General features: G+C 33.4%; 5 protein-coding genes across 12 annotated transcripts; 1 reads left to right on the top strand and 4 right to left on the bottom strand.

Moving 5' to 3' along the window:
- Positions 1 to 321: 321 nt before the first annotated feature.
- On the bottom strand, positions 322 to 5,498 carry LOC111380092 (fatty-acid-binding protein 2-like). 2 transcript variants are annotated; one of them, XM_023003556.1, is made up of 11 exons: positions 5,063 to 5,498; positions 3,863 to 4,451; positions 3,461 to 3,689; positions 2,579 to 2,654; positions 2,384 to 2,486; positions 1,763 to 1,831; positions 1,361 to 1,397; positions 1,212 to 1,286; positions 1,073 to 1,124; positions 902 to 946; positions 322 to 752 (listed from the first exon to the last, which is right to left on the bottom strand). In XM_023003556.1, exons 2-11 carry the CDS (start codon positions 4,357 to 4,359, stop codon positions 655 to 657), a joined length of 1,281 nt encoding a protein of 426 aa, XP_022859324.1. In that variant the 5' UTR covers positions 4,360 to 4,451; positions 5,063 to 5,498; the 3' UTR covers positions 322 to 654. The 2 variants fall into 2 exon arrangements, with proteins under 2 accessions (XP_022859324.1, XP_022859325.1); XM_023003557.1 differs by having other exon boundaries at positions 3,863 to 4,241; positions 5,063 to 5,481.
- Positions 5,499 to 7,052: 1,554 nt separating this feature from the next.
- LOC111380093 (guanine nucleotide-binding protein alpha-1 subunit-like) lies at positions 7,053 to 14,091 on the bottom strand. 7 transcript variants are annotated; one of them, XM_023003559.1, is made up of 15 exons: positions 13,948 to 14,089; positions 11,697 to 11,741; positions 11,352 to 11,471; positions 11,153 to 11,225; positions 10,517 to 10,554; positions 10,324 to 10,413; positions 10,094 to 10,171; positions 9,768 to 9,875; positions 9,514 to 9,615; positions 8,699 to 8,754; positions 8,185 to 8,316; positions 7,888 to 7,981; positions 7,723 to 7,782; positions 7,557 to 7,636; positions 7,053 to 7,482 (listed from the first exon to the last, which is right to left on the bottom strand). In XM_023003559.1, the coding sequence occupies exons 3-15, from the start codon at positions 11,412 to 11,414 to the stop codon at positions 7,305 to 7,307; spliced, it is 1,152 nt and encodes a 383-aa protein (XP_022859327.1). In that variant the 5' UTR covers positions 11,415 to 11,471; positions 11,697 to 11,741; positions 13,948 to 14,089; the 3' UTR covers positions 7,053 to 7,304. The 7 variants fall into 7 exon arrangements, with proteins under 7 accessions (XP_022859327.1, XP_022859328.1, XP_022859331.1 ...); XM_023003560.1 differs by having other exon boundaries at positions 11,707 to 11,741; XM_023003563.1 differs by lacking the exon at positions 11,697 to 11,741 and having other exon boundaries at positions 8,185 to 8,311; positions 8,699 to 8,750; positions 13,948 to 14,091.
- Positions 14,092 to 14,866: 775 nt separating this feature from the next.
- On the bottom strand, positions 14,867 to 17,971 carry LOC111380091 (2-hydroxymuconate semialdehyde hydrolase-like). The gene is made up of 4 exons (XM_023003555.1): positions 17,279 to 17,971; positions 15,383 to 15,478; positions 15,225 to 15,292; positions 14,867 to 15,137 (listed from the first exon to the last, which is right to left on the bottom strand). Exons 1-4 carry the CDS (start codon positions 17,909 to 17,911, stop codon positions 15,020 to 15,022), a joined length of 915 nt encoding a protein of 304 aa, XP_022859323.1. The 5' UTR covers positions 17,912 to 17,971; the 3' UTR covers positions 14,867 to 15,019.
- Positions 17,972 to 20,707: 2,736 nt separating this feature from the next.
- LOC111380078 (G-protein coupled receptor 1) lies at positions 20,708 to 25,094 on the top strand (the record flags this gene model as incomplete). Its single annotated transcript, XM_023003542.1, has 9 exons — positions 20,708 to 20,845; positions 21,603 to 21,634; positions 21,726 to 21,895; positions 22,065 to 22,168; positions 23,071 to 23,172; positions 23,299 to 23,355; positions 24,001 to 24,144; positions 24,248 to 24,318; positions 24,582 to 25,094. Coding segments are annotated over 9 exons (921 nt in total), but the record flags the coding sequence as incomplete, so codon positions are not given.
- A 216-nt stretch (positions 25,095 to 25,310) lies between these two features.
- Positions 25,311 to 26,033, bottom strand: LOC111380077 (copper transporter 5.1-like). Its single transcript, XM_023003541.1, has one exon. The coding sequence runs from the start codon at positions 25,903 to 25,905 to the stop codon at positions 25,456 to 25,458; it is 450 nt and encodes a 149-aa protein (XP_022859309.1). The 5' UTR covers positions 25,906 to 26,033; the 3' UTR covers positions 25,311 to 25,455.
- Positions 26,034 to 27,060: the final 1,027 nt, after the last annotated feature.

Below are 27,060 nucleotides of genomic sequence, written 5' to 3'. Positions count from 1 at the left end.
CGCTACAAACGCCACTAGAATTCAGAAAGTTGTCTACTCGAAAATCAAAGCTCTATAGAGCATGAGCCTAACCAAGAAGGTTGTCTCAATACACATTATGAAAAGTCAAGTCTCTAACCACTTTGACGGTCAGTCCTGTACCACATGATGACAGTTTCTATTTACAAAGTTTAAGGGGGGGGGGGGGGGGGGGGGGGGGGGGGGGTTTACAAGGACTAGAATTTCTAACACCATGAAAGAACGAACATCAGGTTGAGATCAACCAAGAAAGGAATGATACTTCAACTCCATTGATAAAAAAATGTGATTGATGCCAGTGCAGGAGTAACCATAATATTTTCTTTTTCTATACAAATGGAGGAGTCAAAATTATTATCTTTCAACAAACAAAATCACCAAAAGTAAAATCTACAAACAGTCGACATCCTCAGATAGTAAATGACTGAATCTCCTGACAAAGCTAGAAAGAATTATGTGGAAATCAAAATTCCTATCATGTATAACAAACTCACTGAATGAAAAGATTCAGTGTATACTTATACACTGACTAGTCCGTTTTTCATTTTTCTGCTCACAACTAAGCTAAAAGCATCACATTCGGGTACTGAACTGCAAGTATGCAACCAATTATCTACCGCCCTTGAGAGAATTGACTTAGCATGTACTAACGATACTCGCCACATTTTTGCCTATCTCTTCTTTCGTTTGTTCACACACAGGAACATCACCAATGTACATGTCAAAGAAAGCCCCTGGGTATATATACAAAAATAAGTTATAACTACGATTCTTTTCTTTTTGCTTCTCTATTTAAATGCCTCAAAAATTGATCCATGTCATACAGTGAAGATATGAGTCTAGAAAGGTGTCAAATGTCGTTCAAGAAAAATAATTTACTTACTGCATAAATCCTTGCTCTGGACGGCTCCGAGTTGATTTCCTCCAACTGCAGAAATAAATGTTCTTTGTCAGAGTCATATATCAGTTCCAATGTATTTTAGTTATTTTTCCTTTTAAACACGTAAGATCACACATTTCTATTTTGGTTATTTTCCCTTTAGTGTCCACTTACCTTCAGTAATTAGTTTTCCGTCAGCTGTACGATGGAAATTGATTGTCGTTCCCTGAAGATTTTTTATTTAAGTCAGTAATGCAGTTTGCAATACCATAAACAAATATATATGAAAAATGTGAGGATAAATGATTTATACCTCGTGTAAGGGAATATCTTGCGAGAATATGGAACCAAATGTGTGCAAGCAGTGATGGTCAGCATCAGGATTTGTCTAAAAAGAGCAAATTGTCAGTAACAAGAAATTTGGAATACTTCAAGGATCGGGCAAAATTCAAAATGGCTCACTCTCATTAATCGGGCTCGAAGAGACTTCTCAAAAGCACTGCAACAGAGACAAATCACAAATTGAATCAGAAACATAGGTAACTTCTCGTCAAAATTCACTAGTGTTTTAAATAAATCTTGCATCTTGCTTGATTCAATAATTACAGAATTTGCGTGGATTTTAACTGAATACTCTGCGACTTGAGATTTCATAGAAAGTTATATTTATCAGGCTAGTAGCACATAATGCCAACAAACTTAATCGCACTAGCTCATTCCGCACGTGTTGTGGAGGGGACAAGTGAGAATTGAAGTTGTAGCAAATTTACTCCATGAAACATTTACAGATATGAGTTGAGATATAGCTAGCCCATAACAATTCATACAATGAATGAGCATTATGCTAGAAGAAATTTAACTTACTCTCTTACAGTATTAATTTTGATTCCGTTGCAGCTAACCACGAGCCTAACAGTCATGTTAATATCCTCTCTGCAGCATGAGCAAAAATTTACACAATGAAATATTTAAAATCTTACTAGAAATTCAATTCATTTTACAAAGAATCCATCACACTCTAGACTTTGATCAAACAATAAAATTAATATCAAATATTCGATGCAAACTAAGGATCTGAAACATAGAATATGCACACAAACACCAAACGAAGTTTGAGATGCTAATGACGAGGAGATAATGTACAACATCAAAACTTGAGTTGACTTGACCGTAAAATAAATGAAAAAAGCTAGAATATTCTTTAAATCTAAACAAAGTTTAATTTCTTCAAATCACTACAATACACTAGATGATGAAGCTGCATACGGTGTTTATCTAAACATTGATTTATATATTTGTTGTGTAGTATTAGACAGGAATGGGATACATAATAATTTACAAAATTTAGCTTCATGTTCTCTGGTAAGACCATCCCGTCCTATCCAATATTGCTTACAAAAAAGGCCCTGAATGGACTCATAATATCACATCTATATATCAATCAACATTATCAATCATATGATTATTCACAAATGTTGTACAAACCTTAGAAGATCCTGATAAAAATCTTGGCGTTTATTCAACTCATATTCCGGAATGCAGGCATACTTCGGGCCCAATTTCTCACAGACATCAGAAGGATGAACATCTATGAACAATGTAAAATGAGTTAAGTATCTGAAGATCGTTTCGAAAGTAAATTTAATATGCCAAGTGTATGAAGTGAAGCAAAAAACTCACAAAAACCAAATGCATAGAGTTTCAGAGATTTGATTCTGATTATCGTCATAGTCCTAGATCCAGTTCCAACAAGGACCTGAAAAATTAGTCAGAAATTGTCAACAAACATTCATCAATAAAAGAGAAACCTGACTAAATTCCAGGAAAGCATAATGTAAGATGATGCAATTGAAGATATACATGGAGTCATGTAAGGATTTATCAAAATTACCTAATAACAAAGTTTAACAGTTAGCAATAAAAGTTTCTTTTTCCTTATTTATCCAAAAAGGAAAGAAGTTCACCCATGAAGAAAGCATAATACAAGTATAGTATCTTGAATGTCATTTTAATGCTTGGCATATTCAACTTATCAATATATGTCATATCTCACATTATATAAAAAAGGCACATCATGCAAAATTTTGACAGGAAAAAATGAAGAAAGTAGAAAAGTACAAGAGAATTATAAATTACATGGAATGTCAGCAATTATACTTATTCCAGAGGTTTGTATCTATTTTCCTGTTCATCATACACCACAAGTGTGTCACCATACACCACAAGTGTGACATACAATGAGGCAAATTCAGGTTACAAATAAAAGATGATAAAGGCGAAGCTTTGAATAATTCTGCTTGACAAGAGATGTGGATAATAGTAGCAAGAAAAACATTTAGAAACTCACTGAGAAATACAGTGAGAAATATTTTAAGTTCCTCCATGAAATATTGGTAGACTGTGTCAGAAGTAATGCATGGCATCACCTCAGCTACGGTAGATCAGTGAGCATGGATGCTTTTCATCAAACAAGTGCCCAATATTGGAATGATAAACGATAGAGATCAATGAGATGTAGGAAGTGTTGGATTTTACATTAATGAAAAAATCTCACGTGCTTACCTCTGGAGTAAAACTGGTGTTTTCTCCAGTTATTATGTTGTCCAACATAGTAGGGAACTGAATGCCAGTTCTAGGCTCAACTGCATTCCTAGACCAAGCTAAATTCTGGAGATAAATTTCACCACACGGTCCACAGCCTGTTTCAACCTCGCAGGGCCTTCTATCATCCATGCATCTTTGTGTTTCTACAGAAGCATTCTCCAGTGGAATAGCTAGTCCATTTGAAGAGCTAATGAACATTGAACAACAAAGAATCTTTTAGATAAAAACTCAAATGTGAAAATCAAAAGAAAAAGGTGCAATGACATCCGCATATGTATGGAAATCAGCTTATTTGGAGTGATTACGATAAAATTTATTAAGATTGCTAAATCTTTGTTCAAAGAATAGGACTGAGCTTACACATTAGTTATCGGTGGTACCAGTGCAGAAGCTAATGAAAGCACTGGAAGTGATTGAAGATGTTCGGCTTCTTTAATCAGTTGCTTCAGAGTGAACCTTGATATCCTACCAAATGCTGCTGGGACAGCAGATATACCTTTATATCCTGACTTCCAGAAAATCCCCGAGAAGTCACACTTATTAGAATAAACGTGCTTTACTTGTCTTGAAGCTTTACAGCTTGAACTAGGACCAATATGATCACCAGTTATTTTGTTGTTGATATGGGAATTCGAACCACCAGCAAACCATAACAGTAGGGCACCAGCAAATTTTGATACGCAATTGAAAGCTTCTTGAAGCGCCAAACTACCAGGGACATAAAAATATCTTGAATTGTCTACAAATGAAGATACATGTAAGAGCCAATGCCCTGACACATGTGGCACAAGTGGATCCATCGAAAAACTACCAAAACCACCATCTGATTCAATGAAAAACAACCAATTGTTCCCCATATTGAATTGCTCTGATTATTGTCCCAAATAAAAAGACTTCTAACAAGTTCTACTCTTTATTGTTTAGGTCGATCCAGAGAATATTTAAATACCTGTATAAGTTATAAGAATGAAGTAATATTCAGTATCTCCATATAAATCAATGACAAATTGTGTATTTCAGATATACCAAACATGGTTCTCAAGATAAAATGAAAAACAACTCACAATGAAAAATTCATTAAATCATCTCATTCAAATTACAAGATCAAAAGTGGGCACAGGACAATTCAAATTGCCCAGAGAAAAGATCAATGCAATCAACATCCAGAAACTTCAAGTTACATATTTTTGAGCAAGTGCTCCAGGAAGGAGATTTAAAAATGCAAAATTTCGAAGTACCTTGAGATTATAAAAATGAGGAATTTGTGTGGAAAATTTACATTTTCCAACAAGGATTACTTCAAAACATCAAAATCCAATTGAAAAGAGCAAAATACTATTGATACATACATAGAAACTAGCGTAAAGACTTAATCTTGAAAGAATCCAAAATGGCAGGCATTCATTCATAGCCAAAGTAAATTAATTTCTAAGAAATCAAAATCTTGAAACAATATAAATAGCATGAATACAATGTAATTATTATTCAGGCCTAAATAAACAAAAATTGCCGGCAATATATACCAATTTACGGACAGAAACAAAAGAAAATAGAACGAACCTGAAAATTAAGCGAAGGAAATGCTTAAATGGCAGATTAAATGGGCTCTCAGATGCCTTTGACGAAGATTGGAAAATGCATTCAAGAATTGATCTGGGTTTTTGATTTTGAGTTGAAAAGGTGATAAAAAAGAAGAAGGAAGAATATGCTTTATTTGGTTCTTGCCGAGAAATTTGAAGCCGCCAAGAATTTTTGCCACAAAGTTTTTCTGAAAAGTCACCCCTCGACCCTTCTTTCCTTTTCTTTTCCTTTTTTTATTATTATTATTTTTTTAACTGTTTCGGGCAACAATTGCTTTTTGTTTACATATATATTATATTGTTTTTGTTAGTAGGAACTGTCGAAAAAAGATGAGAAAAGGAGAAAATCTCTGACCACCGTCCGGTTCAGAATTTCAGTTTGATTCCTTCCTCACCTGTTTCTGCCCTACTTTTGCATTTACATTCATTCTCTAGGCTGTACTTATATAACAAACCTCATGACCACGATAGCCCCCCCTTAACCCCCACCCCAATTCCCATGGCCACCCTATGGGGCCCAATTTTATAAAAAGAATATTTTTTTCTAAAATCGGCTAAACTGAAGAAATATATACCTTTTTCCATGAGATTATAAATGAGTCAATCTCATGAATATCTATTTAAAAGTAAATAAAAGTTATAGATTCAATGACCCGTGTATTACAATCGAAGTCCAACTTATAATCTCAAAAGAACTTTATCAAAGAGGCACATAATCTTATTTTCAAATTTTTTATTTGAAAGATCTCATTTGATTAAACTCAAATCTTTCAAGCAATTCAAATTCCAACTCGCTCAAATTTTACCTAGAGTTAATAATGGACCTCAATTTAATCAAAATGGACTCAGTTGTGTAAAATCTACGTCAACTTGACGAATGTTCCTATTATTTTATTTGGAGTAAATTCAATTACGACCCCCAAATTTTCATAAGTATTGTGTTCATATCTGATCTATCATTTGTTACATTTGTATCTCAACATTTAAAATTGCGGTAACCACGTTCATACACGAACTACGGGCATGATTTATTGGAAAAACAATATAATCAATATTGTCACGTCAAATCAAAAGCGATGAGCACTAAAGCAAATACATATAAAATTAAAATAACTTTCTTATTGCACGTGAACCAATAACTCAATTTGCATTACAAACCAAAACTTGCATGAAAATAGTTACAAATTCATAAACAACTAAGGATCAACAAATAGTTGCTGGAAAAGCAATCTAAAAGTGGATTAAATCTTAATCCCTTGGATAAGCTTTATATATTGTTTAAATAAATATAGGACGAAATGAAACAAGACAACACAGAACCAGAGATAATCGATGTTATAGTTTTATATCAATTTTGAAAAATATTGGCCTATAACTAGATTTCATAAATAAATGAATTCCAACACTGCAAAATTATTATATTATCTTGGATTTCATATTCTAAAGCGCGTTTGTGTGTGTGAATGAGTTGACAGGTCTCTTCCAAATTGTTTGTCAACATTCATTTCATGTGTTATTTGGTAACAAAGAAAAGTACCAAAACATGAAGTTTGGCTGGCTTCAATAGGCTCAAAATTATTATGATGTAACAGGTCACCAGCAGAACACGGGATATTGAGATTTTGGTCGGTTTAGGCATGTAGTGGCTTAGTCAACATTAAAAAAAGTCCATGTTCTCACTCATTTTAAACAAGGGATTCTTGAAAACAAGAAAAATCCAATAACATGAATAATCTACTAATATCAAGTATCAACGCTCATCTTGTATTAAACACTGATGACGTGTCATATAAATTCATTTATGGATAAACAAACATTGGACCTCAATATTTGAATTAAGTTTAAAATTCTCCAATAAATATACATGACACGTCATTGATGCTTAATATAAGATGAGTACAGATACTCGTTACATCGTTCCATAACATGTATAAAACCAGATCTAGTGAGTACATAATCCAACGAACATATGCTGCAAAATAATTAAGATTAAATATATATATTTTTTCAAATCATTCACAAGAATTACATAAAACATTGGGTGAAAGTTATATTGTCTTCAGATACTTGATACATCGTCAGAAAAGATTTCCTGGGCGGATTTCAAGCTAACAATATCAATAGAGTAGATACAAACACTGGTGCCTAATGAGTAAGGTCCAATCTTGAGCAAGCCTACAATAAATGATGTTTCTTTGCTATAAAGTTTCATTGGATTGGTATCATAATAAACCCGTTTCAAAAGAATTTTTCCTCCTCAAAGTTTGGTCTACCAGTTTAAATGTTTCCTTTACAAGATTCTGATCAAGGGCAGTGGTCCTATAGATCTTCAAGACTCGGTCAGAACAGTCAGGGGTAGCGCTCTGAATATGTAACTCCTCGAATTTCTTCTTCACAAACCTGATTAGTTTGGAGCATCAAAAAAACATACACAGTGTTTCTCCAGGACTGAGATGTCACAAGAAAAAACTCACTCATAAGCATGCTCAATTTCTTGTTTTTCTGTTGAAACTGGTTGGTAATCCTTGAACCACTCACAAACATTCAGCGGTACCTGCCCACACAGGATATCCCAACCAATTTCGTGGAAGTTGTCCAAAGATAAAAAAAATAAAAAATAAAAAATAACTGTAACCTTACTTTGAGAACCTTCTTCTCAAATAAATCAAATTTGTTGAGAAATAGTATGAAAGAAGTTTTCTGCAAAAAAGGACAAGGCACAAATCATTCACTCATGTCAAACGTACACACCAAAGAAACTGAATTAACATAAGATGGACGTTAAAGAATAGATATGAATAAAACCTTGAAGCATGGTTGCTTCAGGACCCATTCGAAAAGTTCCTTTGTCTCCATCAGTCGATTTTTGTTATCATCCTCAAAAAGTGTTTGATCATACCTGAAACACAGTGATGATACCATGTGGTAATTACGACACAATCAACTTGAAGAAACAAAGCTTAAATAAAATCTCCATTCATGTACTGTTTCATTCAAAGCATAGAGGTCTTGGAAGTTACGAACAGCAGAGTTGCAGATAATATGACCATAACTTGGAGTATAAAATAACTAGCTATTAAGCGAAGGCAACATCAGTCTTACTCGCTTATAGCTGCACAAAATATCACAGCAGTAACACCCTCGAATAGATGAATCCACTTTCTTCTCTCATTTCTCTGACCTCCGACATCAAAAAGTCGATATGCTTCACCTTTTTGGTTCTCTCCAACTGGGCTGTAAACATTTCAATGATGAAAGAATATTTTGTATGACTCCTGGGATCAATTTACGGAATCTATTATCAATTTCTAGTATTATTAATGATGCAGATGTAGCAGTGGAAAACAGATTGCTTCTATTCCTGAAAATGAAGAAATATTGGTGAATGACATGCCATAGGCGATGGAGGGCGGCTGTAATCTGGTATTTTACAACAATGATTGGTTTGCCCACGAGCAAGATGTCAAGTTCACTTCATCTTGCTGTTATATCACCATGGTATGACAATAAATGCTTTGGGGAAGGGTGTCTGTTAAGCCACAGGAATAATTCAAATACAGAAAATGCTTATGTCGGTGGTGAAAATAAAAAAACATTTGCAGCAGTTGGATATCACCTGAACTGGATTTGTGTAACACCAGTTGTCCGAACCCGGGCAGTAAGAACATCTTCCTAAACAAGAATAAGAATACTAATCAAGTGCACAACAATTTAATTATAGCAACAAGAGTTATAAAGGGTGACAAAAAGGAAAGATAAAGGGTAGTAGAAGGTTACAAAAATGATTTAAAAAAATACTCAATATCAATAGACAACCTGAAAAGAGAAAGGTCCACGGTAAGACAGTAGCAGTTTGAAAGTTTAAACAAAAATTTTACCTTAGTCCACCCAAGCTCATTAAGTCCATAGTAAGTAAATATGATAGGGAAACATACAAGATGCACTTGACATCATACCAGTGAAGAAAATGAACAAGAAAGGAGACGCCATCTAATTGAGTGATAAAAAGATTTTCTCCTCAACGGGATAATATGAGATAACTAGTTTAACCTTTTGTTACTTGGTAATTGAATTTGTAAGGAGCTGAAAGACACATTGAATAAACTGATCAAGATTTTAACTTCTGCAGTATTAAAGTGAAACAAAAATCTCCTTTTAGAGCCACAAAATCTTGCAAAAAAAGAGCCACAAATTTTGACATGGTTTGCAGTGCCTCAGAATTTTATGTTGCGTAGGTGGTACATTAACCTCAAGTGATGTGATTAAGCGGAATTTCCTAAAATATGGCCAGTCAAACCTGAGAAAGGAAAAGGCCAATTTTACGTATACTGGCACGGTGACAAGGACTAGGACACATCTGTGACTGGTTTCTTTTCAATTTGTATAAGAAACAAAAAGAAAACTAAATGAGAGAATTCATATTATTCCTACCTTTGTAGGAATATAGTTTCTATCAGACAATCTTTGTAAATTTTCCATAAAATAATGGGCACAATCCGGTATTTGAAGCTCATTTCCACGTGAATATGTTTCCTGTGAAGTCAAAAGAGGCCACCATCAAACATTTGCTGCACCAAATCTATGAACATATTCTAATTATTTCATCAAGTATTCAAGTCAATGATATCATTGAAAGAGACATATATTAAAGAACTGGAGTTATTAGCCATTCTGATGAAGTAAACCTGTATTGAATCGTCTCTCCAAAAAGCTTCAATCTCTTGTGCCAACTCTTTAGTGAGACATGGATATTCCAACCTATCACATATCTCTGAAAGTTTCTCCCCAATCTCCTGATGCATTGAAATAGATTGAACTTCATTCCCAACAACAGAATGTTGAAGTGCAGACTTCATTTTTACACCAGAGAAAGGCTTCTAATCGAGAATTATAGTATAAGTTGTAGAATCTAATATGTTTTTTTTTTTTTTAATTTATGTGATGCTCCGAGTACTAAAACAAAGACAAGCAAGGACCAAGAAAATTATGCTGTTAAGAAATTGATTCAAACCTTATTTCGATCAGATATAACATACTTCAAGGAATCTGCTTCAGTTTGAGACAAGTCCTTTGATCCATCAAGTAATATCTGTGGGCAATAATTCAAAACTAAATTAAAATCCACCCTTCTAATCTCAAATATCTACATATACACATCTCTATCAATAGATGCCATTTAAATATTTTGCATATTACCAAAGAGAAATAAGTAACTAGCAGACTGTAAGAGATATAGCGTACTTTTATTGTTTCATAAACATTGGCATGGATGATCGGTATGTAACTCTTCAGCTCTTCCTCATCAAAACCACTCAAAAACAAAAGTTTTATCTGCATGGCAATAAGCACACATATACATGTTACTCATTTGAAGATAATTTCAGAAACCACACGATATAATTCATGATCTCATTGGAGAAAAAAGACATCTTTCCTGCTTGAAAATGGTTGACTTCCCTGAATCTCCAGCACCTTAGCCACGAAACGGGAAAAAAATGTATTATGTGAAACATCCATTAATTAGCTCAAGAAAGAATCACAATTGCACAAAAGCAAAATACGGACATGCCCACACACTAATATATCTATATATGAATCTATACATATGTGTGCAAGTTTTAAAAAATATATATATATGGAAACATGTTCGTGCAGCCTCTGAAAAATTCATGGCATACTAGACATTGTCAATTGCCAGATTATAGTATCATAATAACTTATAGAAAGAAGTCTACTTTCATATTATGAGATTGTATAGCAGTTTTTGAACTTTATGGGGTATAATTAGTTATCGAATGGACCATTATGGAATCTTAATAAGTTCTGACTGTATATGTAAACACCTACAAAAAAGTAAAATTATACAATAATTTTCACCTATTTGTCTCTAAATATATACTACTCACATGTCTCTCCCAAATGTAGAGAACACTGAGAAAATCTCAAATTGTACAATAGAGCTTGTGCATTATATTTGATCACCAAATCGAAATCGATTAACTATATAACAGATGTTATCACTAAATTGAACCCCTAGCAGAACCAAAACTAAAGTTGGAAATCAATTTACCGAGCAGTACAAGTTTCTGTATATGCTTCTCTGCCTTTGTTTCTTGATCAATTTGTCTCTCTATTTGTGCAGTCTGACATTCATGTCAAAAACTAAATTCATTGCCATGATGATATGAATAATGGAAAAGAGGAGACTTGTGTAATATTATAAAATCATTAGGTGAAAAGAAATTATGAATGTACCAAGAAAGACGTACCCGTGACTTTTCTTCAGTATCAGACTGATGGTTACGTTGGTCTCTACTGCACAGTGATCCCATACTTTCAGCATTAAATCTTAACTCCCTTCTGCCAATCTCCGAACAATGTACCCTATCCTAATTTGCAAAGCAATATTTCTTTAAAAGCCAATATAATTAAGCTACAATCCTCCAAGATAGGGCTTGTGTAACGATCCAAATTTTTTCCTTTGATCATTAAAGCGTATCGTAAAATAAATCTTTCATAAAAGATAATTGTTCTTAATAATAATTAAAAACAAATACTTAATCATAAACATTAAATTATTATTCAAAAATCATAATCATTTTTCTTTATTATACCACTGGAGACCTGTTCTAAACTTCAACGCCTCGAATATCAATTACCTAGAAGGGGGAAAATCATAGATAGTGAGATAAAATCCCAATAAGTGAGCCACATAAATCATAATTATATTTAAAATTTAGGAATTCTTAACGTACATAAGAGGATACGGGGATTAAAAATCGAACTTAGGTGGTCATAATCTCTGTACATAATCATAACATACATAGGGAGACACTGGAATTAAGAACCGTACTTCGTTGCTATAATTCCCGTACGTAGCGCTACTAAACTCCGGTCCTTTAAACTTAAACATACAGGACCATATCATATTCATAACTTGGAATTCTGTATTTTAAAGCATGAAAAATGATTTAAAATACAATGTATGACTACATTTACTTTGTATAACTCTGAAGAGGATTTGACAAAATACGTACGGAAGAACTTGGACCTTAAACAACTGTTTATGAATTATGCGTGTAGTATGGAACAATCATAACTACACACACACACTCACATATTGATACACATAATTATGAAAATCATATAGTTTAAATCAATCAATCATAATTATACACAATTACACATATATAGATGCACGTGATTGTAGTCATACTATAATTTAAATCAATCAATCGTAAGTATATATAATTATACATATATACATGCACATAATTATAGTAGCACTATAATTGAAATCAATCAATCGTAATTATACATGATCCTCTAACTTTCATACTTTTAAACTAAGGTACGAATAGTTGAGGTTCGAATAGTTGAGGGACTATAAGTGCAATTTCGTAAACTATATATTTATGATATGAATATTTATGGTATATGTGTATTGATATATATAATTGTGTATATAATTATGATTGATTAATTTAATTGTATGATTACTGTAATTACATACATCTGTATATGAATATAATTATGACTTACTGATTTAAATTATATGATTACTATGATTACGTGCATCTACATATGTATATAATATTATTGATTGTGGAAATTAAGTAAACTTCTATATATATGAAAGATAATTTCATATATATATAAGATAAATTAGAAAGATTCATTTTTAAATAAGTAAGATATCAATATTTTTATGGTATATGTGTATTGATATATAAAATTGTATATAATTATGATTGATTGATTTAATTGCATGATTACAATAATTATGTACATCTATATATGAATATAATTATATATAATTGTGCCTATTTGATTTTAAATATAGTGTTACAACATTTACGTACACCTATATATTTATAAGTATGGCTGATTGATTTTAAATATAGTGATACTACAATTACGTACGCCCTCAATTTGATCCTCTAACTTTCATACTTTTAAACTAAGGTTCTAATTTTCATAATTAATGATTATAAAAGATTTGGGGGTATTACAGCTTGACCAAGTCATAATTTCCAAGTTCAATCAAAATCTTGTTTCTTCATTTAAGTAATCGTGCTTGCCAACCTTGTTGCACAAGACATATGGTCTAAAGTTGTATTACCAAGGAGATAGCGAGTGATGAGATGCAGTATAACTGTTACAATACCCATATTCAACAAATCCAGTGAAGAACATACTTGATAACCAAGTTTCAAAATCATTCAAACTGTTATAATCTAAATATTCAATCAATCTAGTTGAGATATGGATGGCAAGACCAATACTTGATGACTTAACAGTTGTAGCCCTCACATATTCCTACAAATGGCATTTATAGTCTACATCCAATTGCCTAATCACTTCCAACTATACCACCGTTTTTCTTCACTGTTCAGTTTTCAACCATATCAAAGGCAAACTAAATCCCAGTAGTTTTTTTAAAAACTCATTTTAGATAAGAATGTTATACTTTCACAAATCTTGAAAACTAGGCAATCCAAATGCTAGAAAATTGAGCACCCTCAACTCTTCAAGTTTATTTGTCGAAAAGTGGGCTGCTGGGCACATCCAAGAGAATAAAAAGAAAAAAAAGGGGCGACGCTTTCAAGTCTCAATTTTACTTCCCAAAAAAGAAATGATTAATTAAATTATGAGCCAATTTCTACATATTCTTATCTACCAATTTCAAATCCCCAAGTTGAGTCCAATAGAAAATTAATCTGTCCCTCTTGCAAGATTAATTTTTTCAAGAAACTTTCACTCTTCATATGAATGCATGTGTATAAATAGATGAATATATATATGTAAGCACAGTACATACGTACATGTTTGTATAAAAATCTACAGAGTGTAAAATGTACTAACCAGAGATGGAAACGGTGATGAGAGATTGCAGTGTTGATCTGAGTTTCGTGGAGAGAGCTGAAGAAGAAAATGGGAACCAAAACCGGGGGGACGGCATTTTTGACTCTTGGGGAAAAATTTCACACTCCAATGCCGTCTACGCGTGTCGTCAAGAAGTTAGTGGATTTATTTTTGTTTATTCTTGTCCTTTTTAAAAAACAATGCTAAAAATAATATTTTATGAAATGAAAATTAAGTCCACATCGACTATTTGGCAGGTTTAATAGATAGAGTTAAATAAATAAGGCTAGTTATATTTATTTTAAATTAAAATGTATATAGAGTCCTTCATCTTTATTCATTGTCACATTTAAGTCCTTAACATCTTTTCATCATATTGTCATCCATAGTCTTCCACTAATTAACAACACATCTTGTTTCTATTAATGGTTTTTATCCAAAAAAATTTGTTAACTTGTTATATAAATAAGGAAAAATGATTAGCCACAATTTTACATTTTTTTTCTTATTCAAAATGTGAAAAATGAATAAGTCTCTTTACTCTTTTAATGGATTTTCTGATGAAAATGATGACAAGATATGCTGATTAATGAAAAATTGATTAGTGGAGATTAAAATCAGATCTTTAGTAAATTTTGATAAAAGTTGATCAAAAGATTCGTATTCAATGAGAGCCTAATTTATTGATAGATTTTTTTATTTTTTTTAAAAAAATTTCCAAATACAAATCATAGCCCCCTTTTGGTCCCCATTCTCTTTTCACTTTTTTTTTTCTATTTCTTATTTTTAACCACACAATCTTCTATAAAATAATATTACACGTAAATCGAAAAATTTTCATTCTTTTTCAACCACGCATTTTTCAAAAAATACTATTCCACGTATTAAAATTTGAAAAAAAAAAAAATAGGGGCCAAACTGGGGCATAATAATATTTTTTCAAACTCAGATCAGTTTCGCCTCCAAATCCAGGAATCTTCCTAGCATTATATGCCACTGGGGACAGTTTTCAGAAGCTTCACCCAAGAAAATCAAAACCCTTTATTACAAATTTCAAACTAAAAGATAAAAGTCATGACAATTCGCACAAGAAATTCTTGACAATGTTGTTGAACTTCGCTGCACATTCAAGTTGCGGAATATGTGAGGTGTTCTTTATGACTTCTAATCTGGCCTTGTCCCCTAGTAATCTGCAATAATAAACAAAAACATACCAATATTAATCACTTAATTTTATATACAAGTTTGTGTATTTATGTATGAAATGAAATACTTACTTCTTGAGCTCATGAGCTTTTTCTAATAGAAATATCTTGTCTCGTTCTCCCCATATAACCAACACTTCCTGCAAAAATCGTTTCAAATTGATTAAGATTTACCTAGAACAAACACTCGTGTCACGTTGAGGTACAAACCAAGAAAATAATACACGTACCTGTGGGAGAGGAGATATGTTTACTGAGTCATCAAGTCCCAAAGTGAGTCCTTTCAAGAGTTCCAGCTTCTGCTTCTTATTGTCAGTATACCATTTCTGTGCCCATTTGCAATCATAAATTATGCAGTTCCATTACTTTTATAAGCAATTCAGAATTTTCTAGTCCTTTCTTTAAAGTAAGATCCTTCGCTGAGAAAATTATTTAATTATTTATATCCCTGTAACTATTTTCTTGAATGATCCCATTAGAATGTAGGCCATTAAAATGTCAATTAAACCACCCAATTAGACTTTTTGGTCAAGTTGGTGGCTGGAATTAAAATTAATTGGAAAAACCTGAGTGGAGACTTACCGACCTAAGGATAATGTAGCATTTAAGATTTTTTTTCTCTCTATTTTATTGATATTTTGATCCGACAACCTCTCAAGTATGTAATACTTAAATCTCTGCGTAGTTTAGAACAGGGAACGAGGTGGGGAAGCACCAATAGTGGCAGAGAAGGTGACTCGCCGGGGATGAAACCAAGGTCTGTGGGCAGGCCATAAGTTAAAACCCTTAGCTACGCTTCACCTAATACTTGAATTGCACGTGCGGATCCTCTACCATGCTAATGCTGGAGCCTAAGACGTTTCATTGGACAATGAAGCGATAAGAATCCACCGTTACCAGATTGGTGCTAAGCACTAATTGTACATTCTACGTGGCATTATTCTAAAAGATAATTTGGCATCCATTCACACATTTTGAGCATTTTCAAGAGACTTTCTATTTCTAAATAACATATTCTATCTCATTTGGAGAGTATTTATAAATTTAGAGAGTTAAAAATTTTGAATTTTATTCCAACAAATTCTTTATATTTAACTCTTAATTTTACTTCTTCCAAAAAATATTCATTATTTCTCTCTATCTTTTATTTTAACTAGCTTTTTTTTTTAAATTAGCTTTTTATTTTTCTACATTGAAAATTGAAACATTTGAATGTATTTAATCATAAAAACTCAATCTTTAAATTAAAATGTCAATTTAAATAATTTCTTGGAGCATGATTTTAAAATTTGACTTTTTAAAATAGAGAATATTTCATGTTTAAACAATTTCTTGGAGATGCTATAATAGGTTCTGACTTATGCTACAAATTTTCCTAATTAATTTGACTTTAGGCTTTGTTTGATACAACAAATTTTTCATGGAAATAGGAAATTAAATTTTATTTTCCACCTTTGTGCATGTTTGATTGGCCAAATTTTCTTGGCACACCCCATTTTCCACCTTTTTGAGGAAAATGTTTTCCCATGGGTTTGGTTTTCCAGGTTTCTTTTTTTCTTTTCTCTTCTTTGGCAATTGAAACAAATTATATCTCCAATTATAAAAAAAAATTATTCCTTTAATTGACAATTTTCATGAAAATTAAGCTGAACCAACACTAAAATATCCAAAATTTCAATATTTTCTAGGTGGAAAATTATATCAATCAAGCATGTTTAATAGACAATTTTCAATAAAACAAATTTTAGGCAATTCAATTCCATAAAATTCATTTTCTTTTCACCCAAATTCTATTTTTACTATCACGGACCCTTAACTCTATTTTAGAGAGAGTTCAATGGCGTCCACTTTCTTTCCAACAATCAACTAGCTCTTAATTAAAGTACAGGTAAACATAGAGCCCAACAATATTTGGCTGCTTCCATTTTCATTTAATGCACAGAGACAAGGTAAAAATCAGCAACAATGTCCACCGATTAGGGTTCGTTTTAATGAAATTAGAACTCAAGAACAATACGACATTTTTTATGAGAAGGATTTGAGGAAATATTAGCAATGAGAAAATGCTATGTTGTATGCAGAATCACCTTATTTAGTTAAAATCGTCAATAATTGGAAGAACTTACGTCAATGAAGTCATTTAACAAGAAATCAGGCATGTAGGTACGCCGGAAAACAGAAAGGCTCATCAACGTCCGAAGCTGCCCGGCCGTCGCGGGCAACATCAACTCCTCAATCTTCTCAACCTTGGCTCTTTTAAGCAACTCATCGTTATCCTTCCGCTGCAAGTTCACCCCAGAACTGGCGATCACCACCTTCTCCACCCTCTCCGGCCACCTCGCTGCCATGTGGTAAGCTACGAAACCGCCATAACTCGTTCCAACAACAGAGTACTTCTGAATCCCTAATTTTTCGAGAAGCTTCGTAACACAAACCGCCTGGAAAACTTCTGACCTATCCGAGGATCTTGTATAAGATTCACCGAAGAATAGTAGATCGGGCACGTAGAGGTCGAATTCGCTTGAGAAAAACACAATTTGTGAACGCCATTGCCAAATGCCATGTGGACCAAATCCTTGAATCAGGATCAATGAAGGTTTAGAATTGGTTGTGGAGGAATTCATGCGGTTGGGACCCCAGAAGTGCATGGAGGTGTCACCGTCAATGTCTATTGTCTGAGAAGACAGGCCGGCGGTGGCGAGACAGCGGCGGAGATAGCTTCCGTACAAGGAGACGAGGCTGAGACAGGAAGCTACCATTGTATTTGTATCTGTACCCCAGAGGATCGAGGGAGGGAGAGAGGGAGGGAGGGAGGAAGATAACTGAAACAGGGATAAGAGAACGGGTTTCTGGTGTCCTTTTAAAACGTTAAATACTCTTGTGGTCACTCAACTTTTCATAGATTTTCATTTTAGTCACAAAGGTTCATTTTGTATCGAGTTAGTCACTGAACTTAAATTTTATTTCAAGTTGATTGCTCCATCTATGTACATTAATTTGATTAAAGGAAAAATTCATGTGACTATATACTTATTTGTAACTAACTAGCAATTGACACGTCAACTTTTAGAATTAGCAGTTGCTTATAAAATTTTATCTAAATGTTATTAATGCATAATTTTGTGCGATATGAAGCTTTACTTAGTCTATGTTTGGGGGATATAATGGTTAGATTTTTAGTAGATTTTGATAAAAGTTGATGAGATGTGTGGTTGAAAAGTTATGAATCCCATAAAATATGTAGATAAAATTAATTGTTAAATTTAACTTACATTAAAATTTAAATTTTAATCTCTACTAAACATGAACTTAGGATGTGTTTGATTACATTTATTTTCTATGGAAAATATCAGTTTCCACCCAAATTCCTACTTTGAGTGTTTGATTGCTATTTTTTTCCATGGAAAACATTTTCCAACTTTTGAAAATATGCATAATTTTCCTTGTTTTTAAGGAAAATATTTTCCTTGGGTAGAGGTGGTTTTTATTTTCCACAAAAGATGAAAAATATTTTCTTTTTTAGGTGATATTTTCCATGTCAATCAAACACACTCTTAGTGAAAGACTAACTTCACTCAAGATAAAATTGACAAGACACGAGATTTCATTAAAGTTTATAGTTCAGATATGTTATCTTGTTTTTGTTGTTCCTTAAATAAAAGCTTAACTCTTGTTTGGGCTCCATTTTATTAAAATTTGATTTTTTTTCCTATTTTCTTTTTAACTATATATTTTTTAATAAAATAATATTACATGTAAACAAAAATATTTTTCTTTTTGTTTTTAACTATATATTCTTAAAAATATCACTATTCTAAATTTTTTTTTCCAAAAATACATCAATGTAGCCCAAAAAGGGGCTTAATGTATTACGTAAAATTTCCCCACTATAAAAGTGTAACTGAGTGTGTAAATTTTATGAGTAACGATGTTTGTCTAGATTCAAAGATGAGGAAAAAAAGTTGATTGACTTGGCAGCAGATGAATGGGTGTTTGTTGTTTTTATTTTTCAAATAGTCCAATCATAAATTGACATGTGTGTCCTTTATTTTTGAATTTATATTTTAGCCAATTTGTGTAGCATAATTCAAATTTTATGGAAGGACAACAGATGAAACGATAGATTTGAAGTCGTTTTTTAACCTTTTCTTCTCGGCCTCCAAGCATGTGTGAGATGATATCGTTGTCATTTTCAACATCTATTGCGCACGGTATCCGTAATAAATAAATGGGTCAGTTTTGTTGTTGGAAATGGTACCCTTGAAGTTACCAGTGGGCAACCTCGTCACCAAACACACTTTTTTTTATAATTTATAATCAAGTTCATGCAGAAGCAGGTGCTTCTTGGTATGACTTCTCCAAAAAGAATTAATCAAACCACACAAATTCTAACCTACCTAGATGGTAATTACATTTTGGGTAATGAATTTAGCACCTTTTAGTACTAAAACACTATTCTATGACATCACATGTAAAAATCAATTAAATGAATCACGTAAAATTATTTAATTGGATTTATCATTTATTGTCGCTCATATGTCATATAGGGATAATTGCAACAGCGATCCCTAACCTTTCACATTTTTATAGACTTTACCCCAACACTCATTTTATACCAACGAATGTCCCTTACCGTAAAGGCCCAAATGGATGAAAATCGTGAGTTGCACAGTTAATTGACCTAATATATGGAAAAATTGGATATTTTGGCTAATTTAAACATGGATATTTTCGTCAATGACATATCAATAATTGAAATAATTAAATTAAAAAGCCAAAAGAATTTAAAAGCCTGCCCCACCACCACCAACAACAACCCTAAATACTTCATCTTCTTCAACAAACCCCCGTCCACCCCTCACGTCCTCGTCCATCCTGTGCAATGTTGAAGCTACTTTCATGACATCGCACAATTCTCCAATCTCTACTCTTAAATTCCAATATTGAACATATTCCCTCTTCATTTATCTCTCATTTCATCAGCCATAGTCCAAGCCAAGAAGCCTTTAGGGACAAAACTAGAAATATTGTTTAGTACGGCGTGAAATTCAATCAAGGCCAGACTTTGAGTTTTCGAGGCTTGAAACGAACCTTTAAATTAAGCCCTTGAATTATAGTATGCAATACGCATTAAAATTAAGTTGGGCTCGTCCCTGAGGGCATTTACGACCCTCAATATGTGCTCAAGTTGGATTTGAGTAAAGTAGAGAGCTATATGTGTGAATGTGTGTGGTATGCGATTTTTGCACGAGAAAAACAGCCACTAGTCCTCTAAACTCATTAAGCGTTGTCATTTGTAGCACAAATTTCAACTTTTCTATAATTCAAAAATAAATTAAAGTGTTGGACTAAAATTGTTTTCAAAATATTTTTAAAAAATTATTCATGATTTATGCGATACATATATATTATCGTGTAAAAATAATCATAAACTATCACTTTTCAGTCACTAGGTGCTCTTCATCTAACCTTAAGGTCCAAAGTTCAAGTCATAAATCCAAAATTTTTAAAAATAATTTTGAAAATTGGTCAACCAAGCAGGCGATTTAATATAAAAAATTATTTTAACGGCCATCAACACCGGAGCCTCCAGCCTCTCCTTCGTAGGCTCCGGGTTCATTGTACTATGCTATTTACTCTTCAAGGAGCTCCGCAAGTTCTCCTTCAAGCTCGTTTTCTTCCTCGCCCTCTCAGTAAATGTTTCCGCATTTCAATTTTTTATTTATTTTACTTCCAACTATTGACATTTAATCAATGTTGTTAATATTGTCATTAATTACTTGATCTACGGATAATCGTGACCAAGGTTTTATCGTTGCGTCTGAGAGTTAAAATTGGACTGATACCACGTTTGGTATTGTCTCAAATTAAATTAGGTCATGTAGCTGCAGAAAAGAAAAATGGAAGGTGTTAAGTTTGAAATTTTTTACGATTTGAAATGTAATTGATTAGGCGCAGTTAAGGTCTCCAAACTGGATTCTGTTTCTCAATTTTAATTCTAAAGCCTTTGAAGCTTGTATTGGTCCTGGAACTTGATGCTGTGGCCTGTTTATAGTTTTTAGTTGATGTCACATGAAATATTTCTTGATCAACCCTAATAGCATCAAACATTTTTCTGCTCGACAGCTCTTCATTGATAGTCTTTATATGCTGTCAGTTGGATGTATGTGTGATTTATTATTATTATTATTTTTTTTTAACCTCAATTTTGTGTGACTGTATACATGTTTACCCAATGGCCGACTATGAAAACCTTTATATCAATTTCTTTTGGGAATCCCATTCTGATGTTTTTCTAATGTTGCAAATTCTCACAGGCCTTTTCAGTTTTTCTCGTTTGTTTCTCTTTCACCATGTTCTTAGAAGATAAACTTCTTTGTTCATTGTTATCTGTGTCTAAAATGCACAATAAAATGCATATCTTTAAGGTATTGCTTTATTCTGGTACAGGACATGTTTTGCAGTTTCTTCAGCATCATTGGGTATGAACGTAGCAGCTAAATACAATCAATTCTAGTGTCATTTTTATTCAATAAAAATTAAATTTCCTATCTTTATTCTTCTTTTGTGCAGGGATCCATCTAAAGGATTCTTTTGTTATGCTCAGGGTTACACGACACACTTTTTCTGTGTTGCTTCTTTTCTGTGGACTACGACGATCGCTTTTACTCTACACAGAACAGTTGTTAGACACAAAACTGATGTAGAGGATCTAGAGTCCATGTTTCATTTGTACGTTTGGGGTATGCCTTTTTACATGATAACCAATTAGCTCAGTTGAAATGTATAGCTATTTTCTCTATATGCTTTCGTGTCTCTTGTTTCCTCTGGGGTTCCTTTTTAGTGCTATGTTCGAAATTCTATGCTTTCATCTTTCTTTACCCCTGATTGGATGTTCAACTCCTCTTTTAGGTACTTCGGTTGTCATGACAGTTATACGCTCTATTGGCAATGACCATGGGCATATACGTCGCTTAGGCACTTGGTGTTGGGCACAATCAGGACGTACAGGAAAGGCAAGTGTATAAAGTAATTTTATCACCGGTAATCTTTCTTAATTGAAAGTTCTGAAGGCATATGTACAATTTCCTTGCTGCATTTCTGGAAATCTAGACATTTTCTTAGATCTGTAGTCTATTTGATTTTACGTCATTGAATGCTGGTAAGTATTGAATAAGGATTATTAGACCTGTTTTCGAGGATGTTGGTGCTTTACACTTTATGCAGTCTATTGCAGATTTTGGGCAATCCATGTAAATGATCTTGCATATATTATGAACAAATATACTAGATTACTAATCAAGGCTGTAAGTTAACTATTCACACACCAATATTTTTCTTCCTTAGCTCGTGATATTATGTATTTATGAGAGGGTGAATCCTGTAAGGACTCTAGATCGTCACGAGTCGAAAATTTATTCTTTTGTTTATCATTTTAACATTATAGTTTACAGAAACTCATATGCAACAAGTTATTCTTTGGGTATAGTTGAAACAAGATTTAGCCTTTTGCCTAAAGTGGCTAGTTTATGTGGAGAAGGATTATGGCCCGAGCTTTGACAAGATTTTGACTTTCCATTAATTCCTAACTTTACGTTTCACTCAGATGATAGCACTGCAAAAGATGACAAAGAAAATTTTATGACAAAAACCTTTGTTATCTTAAAAAGTAGATTTAGAAAGTCAAGGATACATTTAATAAAACTCATGTAATAAGATCGGGCAAAAAGATTTATTGATAAGGAATATGAAGTGTGATATTATTACAAAGTCTTAATCATAAGATCGAGAGCCATTAGAGGTCGAGTTTTTGACATTGAATTATTTTTGGGCCTCCGTAATCTCATCTATAACGTCTTTATCTTGCTTTCATTCCCCTGGACTATTAAATTTGTTGGTAACCTATTTATTCCTGCAGGTGGTTCACTTCATAACATTTTATGCACCTCTCTGGGGGGCTATTCTTTTCAATGGCATCACCTATTTTCAAGTGATACGCATGTTAAACAATGCCACTCGTGTATGTTACTATTATCTAGATGCTTCATTTCCTTCTTGTGTTCCTGGAATAGGATTGAGGTGCCTAAAATCCTTTTTGAATGTTTGATGGATTGATGCCACATTGATGCATGATTTGTTGTTCCAGATGTTAGCGGGAATGTCTGAGCGATCACACCAATCAGATGCATGGCCAGATACGAAGGTTTTGAGTTCTGTTCTACATATTTCTACATAACGTCTGAAAATTTAAAAACTTTGGATCAAGATTATGTTTTCTTGAAGAAAATTGATGTTGCAACCTGGTGTCGCATAGCGGTACATGCCTTTTATTGCATCGTGGCTTAATGTATCATCAGTGTTCTTCTTTTGGTGAAGTTTTTTGAATGGGAGAATATTTTTACCTGCATCTTTACTTATGTCTCTCTCATCCATCTTCTTTATGGTTTAGATTGGATTGTGTGAATCCTTCTTTTCAGCAACGACACATATATAATTGTGTTTTTGTCTATTATAGCATATTGACCTATTTATGTCTCGATGTTTGAAGTCTATCTCATCCCTCTTCTGCATGGTTTAGAAATTGTGTGAATCCTTCTTTCAATAACGACATATATATGATTTTTTGTTGTCTATTACAGCATTGACCTATTTACGTGTTGCTTATGATTTTTTGAAATCATACTTTCTCTGATCTTGCTGCCATTCCCTTGTGAAATGTAGTCATGGAATGTTGAGCACATATATCAATCATTTTCATTAGCAGATACTTCTGTTCTATATTCAATGTACGTAATGTTCAGGAAAAGTCAAATTAAGTTTTACATATCATCACCCTCTCCCTTAACAGGCACTGAACCGATGGGGTTACTATCCCCTTATTCTTATTGGGTCTTGGTTTTTTGGTACAATCAACCGCATCCATGACTTTATTGAACCAGGTCATAAAATATTTTGGCTTTCAGTGCTTGATGTTGGAATGGCTGCTCTCATGGTAATTCTGAAATCTCGATAAACTCATGCTTTCAGAAAAGAAATGTAATCTCTACTACTCCAATGGGAGACCCAACTTCACGATTTCCATCAATCCTTTTCAGGGCCTCTTCAACTCAATAGCATATGGCCTGAACTCGTCAGTGCGAAGGGCAATTTATGAAAGATTGGATCTGTAAGTAACAAGCCAATTTTTATTGTGTATTTGCTGGCCACATTTTCATCAATGACTGTTACTTCCCAATTATCACACATGTGAACAAAGTAACATAGAGTTTACTTCTGGATGGCACAACTCGATATTTCATTAAATTGAACTGAGTTCTCTTAATTTTTGCTCATATTATCGTTAGTATTATTTGCTTGTTAATTCCTATCAGTTGGTTTAACACTTTATTTTGTTTCAAAGTTGACTGTTGCTTCATGTTATCCTGCCAGGTTACCAGAAAGCTGCCACAGATGGTTCCCAAAGAGTTTGAAACCTAGAGGTCAACGACAGGAGAGTGAACTAGTCCCGTTGAAAATTGAGGATCAGCGGTAGCAGTGATCATGGAGGAGTTCTGTGTTCGCTGATCAAAATTGACAGGAAAATGAAGAGAGGAACACGTTATAGTTCCTTCTTATCAAGTTGTTTTGTTGCCTCTGCAGAGGAATTCCAATCCATTTCAGTTTATGGATTGGAGAAGGTTTGCTAGAGGGAGCTGTAGAACATTACTAGTGTTCATGGAAGCAATGTAAAGCATGTCAACTTTTAGCTTTGGATTGTGTCTGAAACAGCTGATTATTCTTTCATCGATTCAACTCATGCTCAACTGTAAATCCGCTGTTTCTTTTACTTGCTTTATCTAGAGTTCTGTTAAATTTCACAAAATCTGTGCAAAAATGTATTTGTTGACTTGCTGAACTACCTAACAATTCTTGGAATCTTACCGGGGATTTCCTTTGAGTGAATCTTGTGAACGAAATGGAATATTTACAAATTGTTTTCGATTAAGATGCTTAAAAACAGGTTGTGTCTCATGTCATAACCAATCTTCTCTGCCAGCCCATTTCCGGTCTCTGTCAATATGCAAATTTCACCAATAAGGATACAAAAACTGCCCATTCCCAGTAGGTAAAAAGATAAAGAGTTAAAGTTAAGAATTTTCTAACCCAGAAATAGCTCTGAGCAAACAATCAAGAAAATATACCACATCCCAAAGAAGATAGAATTACATAACATATCCAGTAAAAATAATGCGAATATTCATTTCAGTAAACTTTACATATGATCTAACAGATTCAAGATCGAAAATGAAAAATATTTTAAGACTCAAGAACAAGCACATGAATTGTCCTCCACCACCACCACTTCTTCATCGCTGCACCTGAAAACCAAGTACCCAATTGCAAGCCCCACAACCACCGCTATAAACACTCCGCCATTAAAAGACATGATGGCCAGCATAAGAAGATAACCGATCGCAGAGTTGACTCCAAATAAAATCGCCCCGGCAAATCTTGATGCAGCCCATTTGCCGCCTCTGCTGGCGAAATTGGACAAGAGTAAAGGGCTGTTGAGGGCAGCCGACCCATTGGACAACTTTTGGGTTTTGACAGAAAGGAGCTTGAAGCGGAGGCGGCGATCCTCCATGTACTGGTAGAAAACGGAGACGAGGAAGCACGCAAGAAGAGAAAGGAAATAGCTGGTCCATGAATCGGTTTTCCATGAATCAAACAAAATCGTAACCTTTTTGCCCCAGTAGAGAGTCATATGCATCATCTTCCCAAAACTTGATGAGGAATTTCAAAGAGAATTTTTTAGTTGTTTGGTTTTGCGTTTCTTGTTTGGCAAGAGGATAAATTAACAACAACACGCAATAGTATTGTACCTTAGCACATTTGGACGGTTGGGATGGGTCAATTACACTTTTATAGCAAAATTATAATTTGTTCTACTATTCTTTCTTGTACGCAATGCAGCAACCAATAATGTTGTAATTGCAAGAAAAACCTCAAGTCCAAGCATGCCAATGGACTTGAGGATTTGTTTGAGTTCCATATTTTGATAGAATGAATGATTAAAAAAAATAGAGAATTTTTTTGAATTTAAGTGTAAAATGAATTTATTAAAAAAATATGTGGCTGAAAAATGAGTCTAAAAAAATGAACTTTTAAAGATGGGACTCAAATATGGACTTGTAAGAAAATTTTAAGTGACACTAATATAATTTTTATTTTAGTTTTTTGATTGGGAATTCATAATTTTCATAATTGATATTCCTCACCTCCAAATGACATTCTATTTAATTCATATCGAACTTAACATCTTCAATATCAAGTTCACAAAGTTTCGATCTTGACGAATACTAGAACGGTGAGATATTGTCCTCGTACTATATTGAAATTACGACAGTGTTATTGTTTGGTGCTATTACCTCCGATCCCTACTTTTTTTACCAAATGGACTCCAATTATTGTCTAGAACTAGAATAGAACCAATTATCATCATCGTCGTCATTTAACCAATCTGCTCAATTTGATTTGGTTCGGTTCTGATTTGATTAGGTTATTTTGTCCACCCCTCTCATTACCATGGGCGTTAGCATCATGCCAAGTTATGCTTCATAACATGTCACCTTAATCTGTCTACAATAATAAATTAAACTATTTCATTTAGCGGCGACTATTATCAGCCAATGAATATCGGGGTGGACTGGGGAAGTGAAGTAGGAGATTTTGGTTGATTGCAAGTGAAATGCCATTTCCCATGTCGGAAGTACACATGCGCCTGCATATTCAATTATTAGCTCTTATTTAAAACACAGTATAAAATTGACGCAGGGGGCCTAAGAAAAAACATTAAAACCATCTAATTCCTAATAAAGACATCATCATCATCATCCCTTTTTTTTTTTTTTTTTTTTTTTTTTTTTGC

The sequence above is a fragment of the Olea europaea genome, unplaced genomic scaffold, assembly GCF_002742605.1.
Source record: "Olea europaea var. sylvestris unplaced genomic scaffold, O_europaea_v1 scaffold2091, whole genome shotgun sequence".
NCBI classification, from domain to species: domain Eukaryota; kingdom Viridiplantae; phylum Streptophyta; class Magnoliopsida; order Lamiales; family Oleaceae; genus Olea; species Olea europaea.
This window is presented reverse-complemented; position numbering and strand designations above follow the sequence as displayed.